Source organism: Podarcis bocagei (assembly GCF_964188305.1).
Source record: "Podarcis bocagei genome assembly, chromosome: 13".
Classification (NCBI taxonomy): domain Eukaryota; kingdom Metazoa; phylum Chordata; class Lepidosauria; order Squamata; family Lacertidae; genus Podarcis; species Podarcis bocagei.
In genome coordinates, this window is record NC_138138.1 from 44,360,069 (window position 1) to 44,374,890 (window position 14,822).

The following is a 14,822-nucleotide window of genomic DNA, read 5'->3' on the forward strand; positions in this document are numbered from 1 at the left end:
AATTTGTGTGCCTAGGCCATCGGGGAAGGAGGCTCAGAGTGAGGGAACACAACAGTCCCCCCTAGAAAAGTGGTGAGGGGTCATTGCTACATGGGTGATATGGATCCAGGTCCACTCAGTCAAATTTCAAGATGCTGAAAACACCGTACTACATGTTGGAGACCCCATTGTTTACAAGGTCTTCTATTATGAACTTCTAACTTCACCAATACACCACGGGCCCCTTATTATCCACTGAAAGGGTATATAACACAATAGTTCCGAATATGTGACAAACACATTTTCTTCAGAAATTCCACAGGGGTTCGCAAGCATTGAATAAATAACTAAATTCCAGCTTGGTTATCAACAGGGCTATAATTAAATCTGCTGCTGCTCAAAAATCCCTTGGGACTTTCAGGGGCCACTTGCAAAAGTAGCGGAAAGGATACTAACATTATCCAGAATAATTTAAATACGGTCTGGGATCCACAAGTCTGATCTTATATCCTCCCAGATTGCATCCGTTGCTACCGTTCAAATGAGGCAATTTTTATTTTGGAGAAGCTAATTATAGTATTGCCAGAGAAATCATGGGTTCCATGTAGAACAGACAGTTGCCTTTGTATTGAGAATGGTGGTTTTAGTGTTCTTGCTGCTGGAAGTGATTTCTTACAATGTATGTCTGGCACACATAGCGAAATGTATCCTCAAAGGTCCACACCATCCACTTTACACATATCATCAGCCAGGAGAGTTCCTCATTGGTGGCATTGTTTCCCATGGTGGCTTCTTCTCCTCTCCAGCAACATTCACTGAGGAACCCCCACCAGCGCTGCCTGAAGAGCTTGTGTAAGAAATAAGCCACTCATTTATTACATCCACGGAATGATCAAACCTAGAGTTGCAGCCTCAGAATAATGACAGAGACTGCAAACCTTTACACTTTTACCTGGGGAAATCCACTTTAGATATGAATGGGACTTATGCTGGGGCAAAAAACTGGAAGGAATCTCGTCTGAATTAAGAGAATGCAGGAGAAATTCCATTTCTGGATAGAGAAATGAATATAAATGTATTGAAATATATGCACGTTTGTGTGTCTGGGAGAGGCCTTTTGAACAGCAAATTTTGATAGACTTTATCTGAACTGCTAGAGTGTGAGTAAGAATGAATTTTTAAAAACCTGCTCTGAAACTGAAGGTTCTGATGCTTTCATTTTCTGAACTTAGACTAAAGTTTGTTTCAGCACTGAAAGGTACTTATTATGAAGTATAGAATTTAGTGAATTCCAACGACCATCACTGACTCATGAAAATGAAGTCACTGCAGAGAGAGACCAGAGAGACCAGAGACTTTGTAAGTGTCAGAAAAAGACCTCAGACATATAAGGGAAGACGTATCATGAGCCCCACATTCGCAACCCCTGCTCTAGATGCTATAAACCTTAAACAATTAGAAATTTGGGACAAAAGTAACAACATGAATTCCAATAGGGACAAATGCACAAATCTAAGATGAGGAACACTTAGATTGCGAGTAGTTCATGTGGAAAGGTTCAAGGGATCTACATCAACAGAAGTATAGTGTCCTGATCAAAGGAAGTAATAGTACTGCTCTATTCTGCCTTGGTCACCTGGAGTCCTGTATCCAGTTCTGACCACCACAATTTAAGAAGGATACGTATTAGCAAGCTGAAACATACGCAGAGGAGGGCAACAAAGATGGTCTGGAAACCACGCCTTATGAGGGATGGCTGAGGGAGTTTGATGGGTTTAGCTATGATGAGACTGAGAGGAGGAATGATAGCCATTTTCAAATATCTCAAGGGCTGTCACCAGGAAGATGGAACACACTTGTTTTCTCTTGCTCCAAATCAGGGTATTCAAGTTACAAGAAAGGAAATTTCAACTAAACATCAGGAAGAACTTTCTACTGATAAGATCTAATAAATAGTAGAATGGGCAGAGTGTAAACCCCCCTGAACTCAGTATGATAAACTATTGTGTAAAAGGAAAGATCTGTTGAAGTTTCTGCTGATACAGTTTGCAACTCTCATTCTAGGGTGGTGCCTAAGGGTTACCAGCACATCGTGGCCTTGGCATTTGCAGTCAAGCAGATCAACGAAGACCCCCACATCCTACCCAATATCACCTTGGGCTTCCACTTATATGACAGCTATATCAGTGCAAGGAGCACATATCTTGCCACACTGCTGCTTTTATCCATGGTGAAGAAATTTGTCCCTAACTATATATGTGATGTCGAAAATAATCTGACTGGGGTCATTGGGGGACTGGATTCTGAAATCTCCTTTTATGTGGCAACAGTTTTGGATATCTATAAGATTCCGCAGGTAGGACACCTATGTACAATACCTCTATTAGATTGCATAGAGAAGAGGAAAGGTCCTCGGCATCAGTTCAGGGTGAAGATGAAATTGGAAGGAGAACCATGTACACCACCTTGAGTTCCTTTGAAAATAAAGGTGGTACATAATTGTAATATAAGCAAACAAACAAACAGACAGACAAACCTGAATAAAGGGAAAGTTTGCAATACCTGAAAAAATATGTAACTTTCTCCTGTCTTACACATACACACATTTAGATCACTTATAGTATATACCAAAGGCCAATGATGGGAGAGTGGGCTTCTCTCTCACCAACATTTTAACATATTGCATCATTTCCTGCTGAATTAGGAGGGTATCTGAAATGAGTTGCTGATGGAAAGGGGGAATTGCTTACAGGATAAAATCAATAAGATCTTAGGTGCCAATGGAAAAATTAGTGCAGGAGGGCATGTCAAATAAGCTGCTGGGAAAGTAGGGGAAATGCTTACAGCTACAAAAACCTTACAGGTAGGAGCCTATTCTATTCCTCTTTAGCACACCCGGCATTATGAAAGACACAGAGAGGTTATGGGAAATTGCAGATAGAAACCAGTTCTGCAGGAGGAAAATGATAGTAGTTAGCAGCTGATTCACAAGTGAAATAAATGCTCATAAATAAAGTCTGAGAAGAATCAGGACAGTTTTGCTGTGTGATGCGGCATGTGCATCATGAAGAAGAAAGACGAAGCTGCAGAGAAGAAATGTGCATCTAACCCAAGTTGCAATTCTGACAAAGCCAGATAATGTCCAGGAAATCTGCTGTTTGGGCATGGTATGTTCCCCCATCCAATTTTATCCATTGTACAAGACCCTGCCAAATTTTGCAATGACATAAAAAAGTTTGTTTTTAAGTGAAGTAGACACAATGCCCTGTTCCAGACAGCAATGTGTTAAAAAGATTCATAAAAATAATAAAAAACAGACACAGTTCCCTTTCCAGTCATCAAATCAAATCTCATTTAAAAATGAGAAAAGGGAGATGATCCCAGTTTTCAGCTCATCTGCATATGTGTCTTTTGTAAAACTGAGAGAGAGGCAAACAAACCCTGAAACATTAGCAAAGGGCATATTTGACTAACATAATTTATATGAATACTGCGAAAGGAATCTACTTTGTCTCTTCTATTCTTCCATTGCCTCTTTAGCTCATTTATGGCTCTGCTCCGGTGATGAATGATAAAAGTCCAGGACTTCCATTCTACCAGATGGCAGCCTCAGAAGCCCTTCAGTATGAGGGAATTCTCTCTTTGCTTCTGCATTTCAGGTGGACGTGGATTGGAGTCATTGCAACGGACAATGACAACGGAGAAAGATTTGTGCAAACCATTTCCCCAATATTTACCAAGAGTGGTGTCTGCTTTGCATTCCTGGAAAAAGTCCCCACTTTAAGTTTTATTTCTGAAATAGGTGGCATGCTACAACAGGGGGCAAGTATAAATCATAAAATTTTTAGCAGCACAGTTAATGTAATAGTTGTCTATGGAGAATCTTATGCCATGGCTATTTTGAGATTTCTTCCATACCTATCAGAACATGATGACATGACATACAATATAAAAAGTAAAGTATGGATAATAACAGCCCAGGTTGAGTTCACTTCATTTGTCTATCAAAGGAATTGGGATTCAGGAGCATTCAATGGTGCTATATCCTTTGAAATTCACTTCAGAAACCCACCAGGATTTTATCAGTATGTTCTGCACAGAAACCCTTCCAGCAGAGATGGGGACGGTTTTATCAGGGACTTCTGGCAGCAGGCTTTTGGATGTGTATTCCCAGATATCACTTCAGACAAGGTGGAGGGGAATATTTGCACTGGAGAAGAGAAGCTGGAGAACCTTCCTGGGTCATTTTTTGAAATGAGCATGACAGGCCACAGTTACAGTATCCACAATGCTGTATATGCCATGTCCCATGCTTTACATGTCATGTCCACATCCAGACTCAGGCACAGAGGAATGGCATACAGAGGGAGAGCGAAGAATCAGAATCCACAGTTTTGGCAGGTAATAGGCTAAACACCCTCAACTTGAAGAGGCCTGTTATTCTCCCACAAGGTATGGGTTTCCAAAGTGTTGTCACCTTGCTCATTCATCTCAGACATGAAAAAGCGCTTTTATGAAAGAAGTTGCAGACCACTGATATGTTACTGCATTCACAGGTATGAAGCGTCAGTAATGGTCGAGAGAGATGTTCAGCATTCTCTCTATCCCATATACACAAAATCCTCCCTCAGAGCAGGTGGTTGCACACCACTGTGGTGTCTCCAGAGATGAAGAGGGACAGAGGAAAAGAGGTGTGGGGAGGGTAGATAAAGAAAGGTTGTAAAAAAGGGGAGAGGGAGAGAGAGGGATGTAGAAGTGAGAAAATTGATGGTCTCTCCATGCTTGGACCTGAATCCACTAACACTTGACTGAATCACCCCCACCAATTGCTGTAGGTTTTTCCTACAGGAAGAGGGGGGGAAATGCTCCACCCTGCCTTTTCCAAACAATTGCCTTTTCTCTTTCCTATCTAGCTCCATCACTTTCTGAGAAGTATCTCATTTAATAATACGGCCGGAGATGTGGTCTTCATCAACCGGAATGGAGAGGTGGTATCTAGCTTAGATATTGTCAATTGGATTATATTCTCCAACCAAAGTTTGCACAGAGTGAGCGTTGGCAGGATAGATCCGCAAACTTCTGGAGACCAATCATTCATCCTTGATGAAGATGCCATAACATGGCACAGTTGGTTTAATCAGGTAGGACCACATTATTAGATAATTCCAAAGAAATTCAATATTACCTAAGCAATGATCATACACCTGCATGTCTATTCACTGTCTTTGAATCTGCATGTTCCTGTGTAGAACATAACCAATGCATACAGAGAGCCAGTGTGGTGTAGTGGTTAAGAGTGGTAGACTCGTAATCTGGTGAACCGGGTTTGCATCCCCGCTCTTTCACATAGAGTTGCTGGGTGACCTTGGGCTAGTCACACTTCTGTGAAGTCTCTCAGCCTCACTCACCTCACAGAGTGTTTGTTGTGGGGGAGGAAGGGAAAGGAGATTGTTAGCCGCTTTGTGACTCCTTAGGGTAGTGATAAAATGGGATATCAAATTAAAACTCCTCCTCCTCCTCCTCTTCTTCTTCATCCAAGTAGATTAAGAGCCAAAAGCTTACTGCTAGAAGTCACTAACGGAATAAAGGCAAATATTTTATTTTATTATATTTATAAATATTTTATATTATATTATTAATATTTTATAAATATTTCTTAACAATTATAAAATACTGAAGAAAAGAGGATAGATAAGCCCCAAGATTTCACCTTTCTGGCTAACAGGTGGGGAACAATACCTTCACATACAAGAACAATAGAGGGGTATCAAATTACAGTGGTGCCTCGCAAGATGAAATTAATCCGTTCCGCGAGTCTCTTCATCTTGCGGTTTTTACGTCTTGCGAAGCATGGCTATTAGCGGTTTAGCAGCTATTAGCGGCTTAGCAGCTATTAATGGCTTAGCGGCTTAGCGGCTATTAACGGCTTAGCGGCTTTAAGAAAAAGGAAACAAACTCGCAAGAACTCGAAAGACGTTTTGTCTTGCGAAGCAAGCCCATAGGGAAATTCGTCTTGCGGAATGACTCAAAAAACGGAAAACTCTTCCGTCTTGCGCGTTTTTCGTCTTACGAGGCATTCGTCTTGCGAGGTACCACTGTACTTCAAACATTTCTACTACTAAAAAAAAATAGCCATTCTACATATTGCTGAAATGCTGACTCAGTTTAGTAACATAGAGAGGGGCCCAGGAACATGAAGATTTCCAAACTCATTGTTCTCTTTCTGATCCTTCTGCTCTTTCATTTACGTAATAGACTCGGCCTCTTTCTCTCTGTACTGAGAGATGTCTTCCAGGATCCAGCAAGAAAGTGAAGGAGGGACAGCCACCTTGCTGCTACGATTGCATCCCATGTGCAGAGGGGAAGATTGCAAACCAGTATGGTAAGGAAAATAAATAGATTAAATAGATCCAGACTCAAAAGTAATAATTGAAAGGTGTTGTAAGGACAGTTGAGTTTACTTTTCAAAATAGTGTGTGTGTGCGTGCGTGATCCTGCCTCTTTGTGATCATTGCCTTCAAGATAGTCTAAATATGCCAATCAAATGGAAATGACCATGCACTGAGAGTAGTTGGATGGTATGTGGTTCAAAACATTTCTTCTTCTTCTTCTTCTTCTTCTTCTTCTTCTTCTTCTTCTTCTTCTTCTTCTTCTTCTTCTTATCACTCATAGCCGAGTAAGATTTTCTTCCCTAAACACGGTTTTAACAATGAGTCTGTAAGTGACTGTGGAGGCCAATTCTGGATCCACACGTCCTTCCACAGTGGGGACATTGGTTTCCTGATGAGAGTTTACCATGATGTTATTTGCCAAGCATGCTTCTTTGCACCTTTCTACCTTGCGTCCTGAGCATATCTAGAGGGGGCCTTGCCACTCCTTCTGACTTACACAGGCTGCACCCAGGCTAGTGTGAATAAACATTCAGATGGCAACGGCCCTGGCTGTGGCACTTACAGGACCACATAGCCCTGAACCAATTAAATTCAAGAATACTGTAGTAATGAAATACAATGGACCTTGGGTTAAGAACTTAATTCGTTTTTGAGGTCGGTTCTTAACCTGAAACTGTTCTTAACCTGAGGTACCACTTTAGTCTCCCGCTGCTGCTGTGCTGCCGCTGCTGTGCGATTTCTGTTCTCATCCTGAAGCAAAGTTATTTCTGGGTTAGCGGAGTCTGTAACCTGAAGCATCTATAACCCGAGGTACTACTGTACAGAGAACCATATAAGGTTTTGACATACTGAGCATGCTCAGACTGTCCTCAGACTATTCTCGGTAACTAGAGTGAAATACAGTGGTACCTCGGGTTAAGTACTTAATTCGTTCTGGAGGTCAGTTCTTAACCTGAAGCACCACTTTAGCTAATAGGGTCTCCTGCTGCTGCCACGCCACAGGAACATTTTTGTTCTCATCCTGAAGCAAAGTTCTTAACCTGAAGCACTATTTCTGGGTTAGCGGTGTCTGTAACCTGAAGTGTATGTAACTTGAAGCGTATGTAACCCAAGGTACCACTGGACAATACTAAAGTGAAATCTAATCCTGCAATAAAAGTTTAGCAGAGCATGAGGAAGCTCAATTGTTTAAACTGTAATTTGGACCAATCATAAGGAGACAACAAAGTTCCTTAAGAGTTCCTTAAGAGAAATAGGGTGAGGGGGGGGGAAGCATTTCAATTGGATAGGAAATTTAAACTTAATGGAATGTGTGGAATTTGTGCCAAATGTATAAAACTGTTTGAAACTCTTTGTATGACATTTATTTTTATTTTTTAAATAATATTTATTGAAAATTTTAAGATTACAAAGAAACAAAGAAAAAAGGAAGGAAAAAACAAATAACATTTAAACAATACAAATTAATAAAAAACAAGGTCAAAAAGAGAGGGGAAAAACACATAATACATCAAAAGCAAAAAGCAAAAATAGACAAAAAAATTAAAAACAAATCCAATATTCCCAAATCATTAACTGTCATTACCTTGTTTCATCGACCTCCTCACACCTCCCTTTTTTGTATTCTAGTTGTTAATTATCGCAGCAAATCCTTTCCATCTTTCCTAAATATTCTGTCATTAAATTACCTTAATGTATTTTAACCTTATCTTACCATAAAAGGCCCTAAAACTTAAAATTTAAGTCTTATTTATACCAAATTCTCTTAACCATGACATATTCTTACATAATTCTTTTTAACATTTCTGCTAAGGCCAAATAATTTCATTCCAACATTTTTCTAATACTCTTTACTTTTACAAGATTTCCCTAAATAAATTGTTTAAAACTTTCTTCCAATCTCCATCCAATGTCTCTTTCTCCTGGTCTCGGGTTTTGTCAGTCCTTTCTATCCGATCCATCTAGTCCATCAATCTGGTAACCTTATATCCGAGGCCCTTGGATCTCTTCCATGTCCCATCCACAGATCTTCTTCATATTTATACCTGTACTTTACTTTGTCTTCTGTTCCTTTCACTCGGGGAGACTCCAGCTTGACAATGTTTTTGTCCCTTCTCAACAGATCAGCCCCTTTTCCAAAGTCAACACTGAACTCCATGTGGTATTTAAAAGCATGTTTCAAAGTCCCTCCAAAGTTAAGGGCCCGCGAGGACTTCCGGGTTAGCGCGATCAGCAAATGGCGGATTCCCTCCGAACTCCGGAGGGAATCGGCTTGGTGGAAGAGGGGTCCTGCCGCGACGGCGACGCGGGGACCCTCAGAAACCACAGGCGCGGAAGCCTGTGGACTTGGTGACTCAGCGGGCACCATTTGCGCCCCCTCCGACCTGCAAAGAAGCCTTTTTAAAGGCTTCGGAGCGGGTGGCGGAGAGCGGCGTGGTGCTGTGAGTAGACCGCTTCTTCCACGGAGTGAAGCCGCAAGCCATGGCTGGAGAGCGCTGACTTCTTTCCTTGATCATTTGGACTACAAAAAGTAACAACCCGTGAATAATACGGAAATTGGAATTAAAAATCTTTTTCAATTGAATTCGGTATGACCGGGGGAGGTGCCAAAAGGAAGTCCGCCTCCACCCCCCCCCCTTGTAGACAATTTAAAACAAGAATTAGATAACTAAAGAGGAGAGACTGTCTTCTTCTCTTCGAGCCAGAAATTTTTAATTTCACGACTTGGATGTATAAGTTTATTACTGGAGGATTAGAACTGAACGTTAGAGTTGAAGTGTAACCCCCCCCCACCCGGATCCGGGAGCGATCCTCGAGAGAGCCTGTAGAAGATATTTACAGAGTTTGACAGCTGTCAAATGAGCTGTCAAAGTCAGGAAATTCTGTTCTTTGCTACTTGTGCCGGCTACTTTTGTAACATTGGACTTTAAGCTTTTGAAAATAGAGAGGAAATAAGAACAAAATAACCTGATTGTTGGAGAAAGAACACTTAGTAACCAGAATCCCTCTAGAGGGGGTTCTGAGATATTACAATGGCTGCTGATGGAAAAACACAGGCAGAGTTGGATAGAGTGCTTGATTTCCTGGGAAAGCTGCAAGAGCAGAGTGATATTATGGCTACAAATCTTACAACCTTGATCTTTAAAATAAACAAATCTGCTGAAGTGGTTAAGGACTTGACTCAAGAAAAATCTGCAGCTGGAAAGGAAGATACATGTGCCGTTTTGGAGGAATGAGAAGGAGGAGCTGAAATGCTGCAAGTGAAAAAGGACAACCAGAGGCCTGTTAAGTTGGAATATAAGGAAAGCAAGGTTTGGAAGATGGAAATTTGGTTTGAAATGGAGAATGAAGATTGGGGATTTTTCCCTATGGGGAGTCCGGAAGACCCATGGATTACAAATTTGATCAAGGCGAAAACTGGAATGTTTGGGACATTTGGGACACTTGGCCTTAAAAAGAGTAAGAAGCAGGACCTGGACTCTTTCTTTGAGTATAGAGGCCTGGTTGGAAAAAACATAGACCCTACCGGGTCAAAGATGCTCCGAGATCTGATGTTCAACATAAAGGACTGTCAACAAAACCGGCTGAAAGGGACTGAAAGAGATTTAAGGGCCTCGGACGTGATAGATCCAGGCTGAGAACTGACAGACTGAAGGACAATTTCTGGGGATCGAAACTGGGGGAGGGGGGGAGTTTTGGAATCCAAAGGGGTACAATTATAGGTTTTCATTTGTTAGGTTGTTTTATAATTATTTTAATAATTGGGAATTTCGTGAAAGGGAATTTGGGTCGACTTTAGAAAAAGGGGTTAATGTCGAGTATTAAAATGAGGTTTAGAAGTTTAAAATTGGCTAAATAAGACGAATAAAGTAAAATATTAATAAGGGATAATTTGGGTATAAAGAACTTGCTGAGCTAAATTTTGGAATTGGGATGCAAGAAGGGGAGGTGGGGGAAGTCCGGGAAAGTGGTTAAGAAAATAAGGTTTTAAAATTATATGTGTTATTTGTATGTAGTGTTGATGTGTATGTTTATGTTTTTGTGTTTGTCTAAAAAAAACACGAGAAAATCCTAATAAAAAATTTTATTAAAAAAAAAACAAAGTTAAGGGCTCGCACAACTCCGAACGCCTCCGGGCCCAAAGCCAGACTTGAAAGGTCAAAAAATCCCTGCATAGGGGGGTCTATCCAGCCCCCCATCTCCAAACCAAACAGAACTCTGTCTCTCCAAATCTGGCTTTCTCCAGGTTCATTCGTCAAGTCCAACAACTCATGTTCCTGTTGGGCCACACTCTCTGCCTCACTAGGTCCAGCAACAACCTCTTCCCTCATCTGATCTGTCAAAGCACACTCCTGAGTTAATTCCTGAGTGGGTTCTATATAAGTGCCCACTGCCTGTCCAAACTTTCCGATCCCAACAGTCATCAAATCCATCTTCTCATGTAACTGTTCCAATAAAGCACTTGTCTTACAAAAGGCCAACACCAGAGCCTCCGAGTACATTGTTGTTGAAGGTCAGAGTCTATTCCCACGATCTTAATCTATTGCAGCTGCAAAGCTTCCCAGTTTGAATTTAATAACAGTTTCACAAGCTCCCTCTAGGGGAAAAAGCTTCTATTTGTATCCATCTCTCTCTCTTTCTTTTTTTAAAGCAAATCTAACAACAAAGTTTCCTTTTTCAGATATTTAGTCAATATTTTTTTTTCCTTTTAGATGCAAAGGGGAACAATGGAATCAATATGTTTCTCTTCTTTTAACTATCTGTCAAAGACGTTTGTCTATAGTCAATGAACTTCCCGAAGACGTCTGTCCTGACTCCCCGCTCCCAGGTTCAGGACGGTGGAGAATTGTTTTTTTTTGCTTGTCTTCTGCAAGTTTAATCAGTCCAGAAAAAGTTCCCCCCTCTTCTCATGCTTCCAAGGGGGGTTCAGTAATTTTATATGATGAAAATTGATCCTTCACAAACGATTTTCTAAGCTCTAGCTTGCCGTGTCTTTGCTTCAATCTATTTACAAAAAGCGGAAGGCAGACTTCCTGTTTAGACCTTCCCGCTTCAGTGCCAAATTAAAATTAAAAGAAATGCGGCTTCACTCCGTGAAAGAAGCAGTCGATTCAAGGCACCGCGCCACTCACCCCACATTGCTCCGGAGCCCCGAAATCGGGTCTCCCCATGAGTAGAGGCGGCGCAAAGGTGCCAGCTGAATCCCACATCCACAGGCTTCTCCCGCCTGTGGTTTCTGATGGGTCTCCGCCTCGCCGTGGCGGTTCAGACCCTGTTTTCCACGGAGCGGATTCCTCCCGCTCGGAGGAAGTCCGCCATTGCCAGAGGTGCCAACCCAGAAGTCTCTTTGTATGACATTTAGCTGTTTTAGGGAGTTATTCCCAGCTGAACCTTCTGCGCAAAATGAAACACTTTGGACTACTTTTCCCCTCACGGTCTCATGTGGTTTATTGACATATCCATGAGATAGACAAAGCTTAGATTGCAACAATACCACATTACAGAGCATCAGGCAGTACTAAACATGTGCTTTGATTTAAACAGAGCTCTATTCTTCTCAGACAGAAAATAAACATTTCAGCAAGCTAAAATATATGACCTAATATAATTGTTTCCCCCCAGATATGAATGACTGTAATAAATGCCCAGACAAAGACTATCCAAGCAAGAACAGAGATGCATGTCTACCCAAGGATATAAGCTTCTTGTCTTATGAAGAACCTTTGGGCATCAGTTTAGCCTGTTTCTCGCTTTCCCTTTCCTTGATCACAACTTTGGTACTAGGTACATTTATAAAACACCACGACACACCCATGGTCATTGCAAACAACCGAAACCTCACCTACACTCTCCTCATCTCTCTCTTGCTCTGCTTCCTTTGTGCTTTGCTCTTCATTGGCCGACCTGAGAAGGTGATGTGCCTCCTTCGGCAACCAGCTTTTGGCATCATCTTCTCAACTGCTGTTTCTTGTGTCCTGGCAAAAACCTTCATGGTGGTTTTGGCCTTCATGGCTACAAAACCAGAATCCAGGATGAGGAAATGGGTGGGGAAAGGACTAGGCCACTCCATTCTCCTTTCCTGTTCCATTGTTCAAGCAGGGATATGTACTGTGTGGCTGGCAACCTCTCCCCCATACCCAGATGTGGACATGCACTCAATGACAGAAGAAATCATACTAGAATGTAATGAGGGGTCTGTGGCCATGTTTTACTGTGTCCTCATCTACATGAGCTGCCTGGCCACTGTAAGTTTTGCTGTGGCTTTCCTCGCCAGGAAGTTACCAGACAGTTTCAACGAAGCCAAGTTTATCACTTTCAGCATGTTGGTCTTCTGCAGTGTTTGGCTGTCCTTTATTCCTTCCTACCTGAGCACCAAGGGAAAATACATGGTAGCTGTGGAGATCTTCTCCATCTTAGCCTCTGGTGGTGGGTTGCTGGGTTGCATCTTCTTCCCCAAATGTTACATTGTCATTCTGAGGCCTGAGCTCAACAATAGGGAACAGCTAATAAGGAAGAAAATTTAAAGAAATAATAAACCTGCCCTTTGCCCTTTCGTGCTTTTCTCTGTGTGTACAGCAGAATATTTGGAAATATATGTTCAATTGCTGCCTTATATAATTTTTTATGTACTCCAAATTTCCATAGTTCAATAGAGAACAGCTAATAAGGCAGAAAAATTAAAGAAATGAGAAAATGTCACCTGCTGTATGTTATGTTTTTCTCTGTGTTTACAGTGGAATATTTGGAAATATAAGTTTAGCTGCTGCCTTATATAATTTTTTTCTAGAATTGAAATCCACATAGTTGAAAATTCATTTGTAAAATTGACTTATTTGCTTTGAGGAAAAGACCCAAACATTTACACATACATTATTCTCTTCTAGCATGTGCTGACAAGAAGACTCAGAGCAATTCTTGTCAAAATATAAGATAAAGGAACCCCTGACTATTAGGTCCACCCACAGACGACTCTGGGGTTGAGGTGCTCATCTCACTTTATTGGCCGAGGGAGCAGGCGCACAGCTTCCGGATCATGTGCCTTGCATGACTAAGCCGCTTCTGGCACACGAGAGCAGCACACGAAAACACCGTTTACCTTCCCGCCGAAGTGGTACCTATTTATCTACTTGCACTTCCTGCTTTTCAACTGCCAGGTTGGCAGGAACAGGGACCGGGCAACGGGAGCTCACCCCACTGCAGGGATTTGAACCACTGACCTTCTGATTGACAAGCCCTAGGCTCTGTGGTTTAACCCACAGCGCCGCCCGCGTCCCTGTCAAAATATACATGTAAGCAAATCTGTATCTAGCCTTAATTCTCAAAGATAAAACTTGTCTCACATCTTTCAGCATAATGGGATATGTGAAACTGTACTATTGCAGGCCATGGAATATTCGAGTATTCATTTATTTTCTCTTGTTCTGTACTGCTCACAGTCAGATTACATCCTCAACCTATCCATACTCAAGATTGTAGAGATATAAGATGATCCTCTTGAGTCAGGTCAATGGCCCATCTTGTACGGCAGCCTGTACTCACACTGACCAATCAGATTCCTGTGGGAAATAGAAATACTTTATTGTCACTGTACCACTTGTTTACACTGAGAATAAACCTTCAAGCCATATCCAAAAGCAAATGCACTGTCTCCACCATTGTTTCCTATGGCAGTGAGTTCTATAGATTATCTATGTACTGTGAAATAATTTACCCCCCATTTAATTGGGTTCCCTCCCCCCAAGATCTTGTCTGAATCAGGTCTCCTTGGTGAAATTCAGAGAACTAGATAAGAAAGTGTGAATGATTTCTGCCCTAGTGCTTGCAAAAGATGGCAAGAAAGAACCATGCACAGTTCATAGCATTCAACAAAGCCAGAACTGAAAAGTGATGGATCAGAACACTGTATTCTTAATACAAATACGTACAGTGGTACCTAGGGTTACAGAGGCTTCAGTTTACAGGCTCCACTAACCCAGACATAGTACCTCGGGTCAAGAACTTTGCTTCAGGATTTGAACAGAAATCGTGCGGCAGCATGGTGGCAGCAGGAGGATCCATTAGCTAAAGTGGTACCTAACGTTAAGAAAAGTTTCAGGTTAAGAACGAACCTCCAGAAAGAATTAAGTTCTTAAGCAAAGGTACCACGGTATTATATTTGTGGCAAGTATATTGTTGGACTTTCCACTGACTGTTGGCATCCTTCAGCAAATGTTTGATGAGCAGATAAAATTGATTAGACCTAACCATGATGAATGGAGAATACAAGTAAACCAGAGCTTAATCAGATTGAAAGTGGAATCAAAGAGGACAGAGAGACTTAAGGTTGTATGTGTATTCCCATAACGGACCTCAGCTTTCTAGAATCCAGGCTTAACCTCTAAATTATACTTCCTGTTATACAGCTCTTAAGGGCACAAAGCCACTGCTTTCTCTTAGTTTCTACCATAAACC

General features: G+C 41.5%; 1 protein-coding gene across 1 annotated transcript; it reads left to right on the forward strand.

Moving 5' to 3' along the window:
* Nucleotides 1-613: 613 nt before the first annotated feature.
* Nucleotides 614-13,093, forward strand: LOC308571837 (vomeronasal type-2 receptor 26-like; the record flags this gene model as incomplete). The annotated part of the gene is made up of 6 exons (XM_081167452.1): nt 614-831; nt 2,044-2,335; nt 3,520-4,380; nt 4,893-5,120; nt 6,235-6,361; nt 11,994-13,093. The coding sequence occupies 6 exons, from the start codon at nt 614-616 to the stop codon at nt 12,893-12,895; spliced, it is 2,628 nt and encodes an 875-aa protein (XP_081023578.1). The 3' UTR covers nt 12,896-13,093.
* Nucleotides 13,094-14,822: the final 1,729 nt, after the last annotated feature.